The 6,570-nt window shown below is 53.5% G+C and overlaps 1 protein-coding gene across 1 annotated transcript in view; it reads right to left on the reverse strand.

The window, feature by feature from the left end:
* Nucleotides 1–6,570, reverse strand: part of PTPRN2 (protein tyrosine phosphatase, receptor type, N polypeptide 2) — a 496,295-nt gene that overhangs the window by 297,506 nt on the left and 192,219 nt on the right. Inside the window, exon 10 of the mRNA XM_005861191.2 lies at nucleotides 5,405–5,754. Coding sequence (XP_005861253.1) covers nucleotides 5,405–5,754 — 350 coding nt within the window. The remainder of the gene's footprint in view (nucleotides 1–5,404; nucleotides 5,755–6,570) is intronic.

Genomic DNA, 6,570 nt, shown 5'->3' on the forward strand with positions numbered 1-6,570 from the left:
GGGCGCTCGGGCTCAGTCGGAGCTGGGGCTGGGGGTAGGAGGGCGCCAGGCTGCCGGCCAGGGTCTGGTGACGGGACAGCTCCCGGGAGGACCCTCGGCAGCCAGGCGGTGTCTCCTGTCTCCGGCATCTCCATTCTGAGCCCACAGCATGTTACCGCCGCTGTCGAATCGCGATGAATGAGGAGGCTTCTAGGGACCCACCAGACAAGCAAGACACACATAGTCACTTGATGGAAGGGTCGCAGGCCGGGCTGTTCCAACACCTCCTTCTCCTCCCTGCCCTGCCCCTCCCCCAAAGCAGGTCTCATCCTCGGCCCAGGAGAAAGATCCGATGGTCACTGACAGCGACCGCCGAGGCGCCCTTCCCGGCAAAGCAGTGCCCCCAGGCACCTTCCCACGGCCACGCTGGCTCGGCACCCGCTGGGCCACGGACGCAGTGACGTTGTTTTCATGCCTCCATCGCACTGTGACATATTTTCTCCTTCCCACAGTGGCTGGAGGTCAGACGAGGCTGCAATACCCTCCAGTTCTAGACTCCGAGCCAGTGCTGGACCCTGGAGGCCACACATCACGGAGGCGTCAGCCCAGCGGAGGGCATGGCCGGCGGCCGCAGTCACAGCTGGGCACCCGGTGGGCTGTTCGGATGCCGCGTCAGAAAACAAATGAGCTGCAAGTTCTGACATGGACTCGACACTGATGATGCCAAGGGATCCGTGTGACTTGTGAGGTGAGTCCCTTCTGCGAAGGGCAGACAGGGAACCAGGACGGCGTGTGCCCAGCTCTGTCGTCAGGGGTGAGGGGTCTCTTCTTCACTGGGAGGGAAAGGGCCCCTTCGCTCCCAACCCGCCGTCCAGCCGTGCTCTCTTCCTGCCACCTTCACCTGAAATAACGTTTAGTCGTCCGTGGAGGACAGGGTGGCTGTCCTGCCTTTCATCCAGTCTCAAATAATCCACCTGGTTTGTGCAGATGACGAAGCTGTGAGTGATGAGGATTACAGCGCACCCTGTCCGTCAGCAAGGGTGAGAGAGGAGGGTGCCGGCCATGCTGAGCCACATTCCCGCCTGTCTGAACGTCGGTGAGGCGCACACGTCGGCAATGACATAACACTGAGCTAGAAGTCGCCTTCCTTCTCCTTTTATGGGAAACTACATATACAAAAGCCTTTAAAAAGAGAATAGAATGAGATTCCTGTCAATTAACATCTGATTTATGAACACGTAGTGGAGATCTAGTGAAATCTCACCCCAGAGAATCCCCGATTACCCATTACTCTGATAACAGAGTCAGAGCCCACTGCTCCGTCCATGAGAGGGAGGAGGCGTAGCCTCTCGTACGCGATGCCTGGTGACAGTGAGCATCGCACCTCGAACATTTAATTTGCTGAAGCAGCAAAGAGGGGAAAGCAGCCACAATAAGATAAGGACTGTCTTTAGCCCCCGTGCAGGGGTAAGTGTTCAGGTCCCCAGGTGGCACCCAGGATGCTTCATAGGGAACTAACTGAGCCCGGGACAAGCCCGTCATCACACTGCCTCTTCTGCAGGACCTCGGCCAGAGCCAGAGGACACCCCCAACCTAAGGGCCTTCAGGGTGGCTCACGAGCAATCACTCCCTCTGCGCCAGCCCTAGTGCCCACACCCAGGGGGTGGACTGTCCTGCTCCAAAGGCTCCTGGAAAACACAGCCAGCGTCTCCCATGAGCACCAGCCCTCGGGACAGGCCAGGGCACGGATGCCCTAGGGGGAGGAAAGGTTCCCTGAGCAGCTGTGCAGTGGAGGCTTCATCAGTGATGACACACACACTTCCCACACGACACACAAACACACACCACACATCCACACATGTGCACACACACTCATACACACAGTACACATAAACACACTGCACATATGCACAACCTGCACACATACACACAGCACACGCACAACATACACAACAGCACACATATGATACACAGTACACATAAATACACAACACATACACACATGTGCACACACATACACACAGCACACACACTATACACACAACCCTACACAGATGCACACATCACACACAAACACACTACACATATGCACACCCACATACACGCACATAGTACACACATGCACACCCCACACACCAGCACACATGATACAAACCACGCACACATACACATGTGCACACATACACACAGTACACATGTATACTATATATACATCATACATAAACACATGACACCTATGTACACATGATACATAGTGCACATAAACACACCGCACACACACAACACATACACACATGTACACATACGACACAGCACACACATAACACAGCACACATAAAAATACTACACACCATGCATGCACACGAACACACATGCATATAGCACACATAAATGCACTACGCATACACACACAACATGCACATATGCACATGATACACATGTGGTGCATAGCACACATAAATGCGTGCACACCACACTGCATGCACACATGTGACACACAACACCCACATACATGTACACAACATATGCCTATGCACGTGCACACACAACATGCTAAACACACTATATACTACATGTTGCATATAAACATGTACTGCATATGTATGTGTGCACATCCATGCACTATACATAAACACATCACACATGCATATGATGTGCGCAAATAACACACTACATGCAACATCCAACATATAACACCACACCTCTATACACACTACACAGAACACACCTGCAAGCAGTACACACATGCATACAGCGCATAAACACACCACACATCCACACATGTGCACACACTCATACACACAGTACACATAAACGCACTACACACATGCACAACCTACACACATACACACAACACACGCACAACACACACAACAGCACACATATGATACACAGTACGCATAAATACACAACACATACACACATGTGCACACACTCATACACACAGTACACATAAACACAGTAAACATATGCACAACCCACACACATATACACACCACACATATAACATACACAACAGCACACATATGATACACAGTACACATAAACACACAACACATACACACATGTGCACATACACACAGCACACATAAACACACCAAACACATGCACAACCACCACACACAACATACACAACAGCACACATATGATACACAATACACATAAACACACAACACATACACACATGTGCACACACATACACACAGCACACACACTATACACACAACCCTACACAGATGCACACATCACACACAAACACACTACACATATGCACACCCACATACACGCACATAGTACACACATGCACACCCCACACACCAGCACACATGATACAAACCACGCACACATACACATGTGCACACATACACACAGTACACATGTATACTATATATACATCATACATAAACACATGACACCTATGTACACATGATACATAGTGCACATAAACACACCGCACACACACAACACATACACACATGTACACATACGACACAGCACACACATAACACAGCACACATAAAAATACTACACACCATGCATGCACACGAACACACATGCATATAGCACACATAAATGCACTACGCATACACACACAACATGCACATATGCACATGATACACATGTGGTGCATAGCACACATAAATGCGTGCACACCACACTGCATGCACACATGTGACACACAACACCCACATACATGTACACAACATATGCCTATGCACGTGCACACACAACATGCTAAACACACTATATACTACATGTTGCATATAAACATGTACTGCATATGTATGTGTGCACATCCATGCACTATACATAAACACATCACACATGCATATGATGTGCGCAAATAACACACTACATGCAACATCCAACATATAACACCACACCTCTATACACACTACACAGAACACACCTGCAAGCAGTACACACATGCATACAGCGCACATAAATGTACTGCATGCAAACACATGGCATGTGCACACAGCACACACTACATAGGCACATCACACACACATAAAACATGCACATGCGCGGCACACAGCAATAAACATGCAATGCACGCATGCACATACTACACACATGCAGACACAGTACACAAACACACTATACATATAGATGGCATATACACATATGTACACATAACACATCCACACATAACACACATCCACAGAGACATAAACCTACCTCCACACCCAGACATAGTGCACACACAACACGAGGATGTTTTCCAAGGAAGAGAAGACCTGTGCTCGGTGGCTGACACTTCAGAGAAGGCCAGGCTGTGGGACGCTTGCCCCACAGGGCACCTCCGCTCTTGGCAGAGCCCGCCTCTGCAGGCTCCCATCAGGTGCCCGCTTGCCCGTCTCTGGGTGGGATTCTGAAGGCCGGACACCCCCGGGGACTGCTAGTCCTCAGGAAAGGAGAGGAGGACAGAGAGGACCACCTGGGACAGACCAGCCAGGCGCAGCGGTGAGGAGGGACCAACGCGGCTGGACAAAACGGCCTGGAGACAGCGCGGCCCCCATCCCTGCGCTGGGCCAGCCGGAGGCCGTGCCGCTGACTTCTCTAGAAACACAGTGAGAACGTTGTCGCTGTTGGAAATGGTCTTAGGCTTTAGCCTGGCTCTGACGTGCGCCTGTGGTTCAGCTCAGAACAAAGGATTTGCTGCTCTGCTTCTCACAACGCGCCCTGCCATCCTCACCGCAGCCGCCGCCGGCTCTGGGCACGGCGTGAGCCTTGCAGAATCGGGGGCCAGTTGCCGGGCAGCCCTCCCCCACTGAGAACAACCCGTGAGCCATGATTGCTTGCGACCCGACGCAGCAACACCTGGACAGGGGGCCACTGGGATGCAAGGCAGCACACACGCACACACACACGCACACACACACACACACACACACACACACACACACACAGCTGTGCGGCCACACAGATAACGCTTTCTCCCAAACACGCTTTCATCACCTGAAGAAAACAACGTTTGTACAAAGCTGAGCGTCAAATGCCAGCTTCGTCAGTGAGGTGACCTGGACAAGGGGACTGCCTGTCGCTGGCTGGGTACACGATGTTTGTGATTCTCAGGTCAAAACAAGCGTGAGGACAGGGCGTGCTGCCCTCCGGGGGACCACTCTGGTGTGAAAGGGGGAATGAGTTTGGTGTTTTATCGGGTGAAGCCAGCACCCGATCCCACCTCCCCTCCCCGGAGCAGCGCCACCCACAGCCCAGGCCTCCTCCTCCCAGTGCCCCCGCCAGCCGGGCCTGGAGACAAGGCCACTTCATCCCTCGGGGAATTGCCCTCGAGCTCAGGTTCCGGTTCTGATCTGCTGGGCACAGGGAGGGCGGCCCAAGCGCCTCCACCCTGAGACTCCCCCTCCAGGGAGGGGCCAGAGTCCCGGCACCAGCAGGTCCAGGCCAGGGCTCCACTCACTCGCTCTCGGTCACGATGTAGCCATAGGCCTCCTCAGGAGACTTGACCTCCAGCCGCAGGCTATGGCCGGGGCCCTCCTGCTCCTGCGAGGCCCCCGGGACCCAGCGCGGGAACTCCCCAAGCCCGTGGGCCCTGGGCTCCGAGCGCGGCCTCGCCAGCAGCTCTGTGGAGTAGGTCCGGCTCCTCACGTTCTCTACCCCCGCGGTGTCCTCCTCCGAAGACAAGGCAGCCGCGGGGCCCTCTGCCTGCTCGATCCCGGTGGCAAGAGGGGCTCCAGGAGGGGCTCCAGGTGGGCGTCGAGACCCCGGGCCCTGCAGGACGTCCCCACCACTGAGGCTCACAGGGCCGACCTAGTGGAAGGAAAGCCACGTGAGAGGACAAGCAGGAGAAAGACTGTCCACGTGCCCAGGAAGGGAGGCTGTGAGGGATCACCCGTGGGTGAGGACGGCCGCGGGGCGTGCGGAGCTGATGAGGCTGCACAGCCTGTGCTAGAGCCACATCCAGATGAGAGGTCCTCAACCAAGTGGAGGATGCACATCAGAATCAGTCATAACGTTCCTCTCTCTTCCTCCCTCCCTCTCTCTCGCGCACACAAACACATACCCGTTAAATCTCAGCTTGCGCAATCAGCACAGGCTGTCAGCATCTATATGTTAAAAATAACCGTGTTGCCCTGGCTGATGTGCTCAGTGGTTAGAGTGTCGGCCTGTGCACTCGAGGCTTTGGGTTCAATTCCTAGTCAGGGCACATACCTAGGTTTTGGGTTCGATCCCGGAGGGGGCACATGCAAGAGAAACTGAATTTTTTATTTGCTTAATTTTAGTGACTTTAAGGTCAAGCAGCCACACGTGGATGGTGGCTGCCACACTGCTCGGTGAAGGTGAAACTGTCAGTGTGCCTATGCGATGCACCTGGAGGTCAGCACACGGGACACTCACGTATGAGGCAGTGGGATCGTGTTACCACACACCCCCAGATGGGGAAACCCTAAGGCATGCTAACCTTCTTCTTTGCAGTAACCACTTTTCATATTTCTACAATGTGCCCATCCTACAGTAATAAAAGGGTAATATGTAAATAGACTGACCGGCAGAACGCCTGTGGCCCCTTGCCCTGCCCGGCCCTACCCCCCAGTGGGCACCCCAACCCTGATCAGGGGCAGGGCG

This window comes from Myotis brandtii, unplaced genomic scaffold (genome assembly GCF_000412655.1).
Source record: "Myotis brandtii unplaced genomic scaffold, ASM41265v1 scaffold145, whole genome shotgun sequence".
Classification (NCBI taxonomy): domain Eukaryota; kingdom Metazoa; phylum Chordata; class Mammalia; order Chiroptera; family Vespertilionidae; genus Myotis; species Myotis brandtii.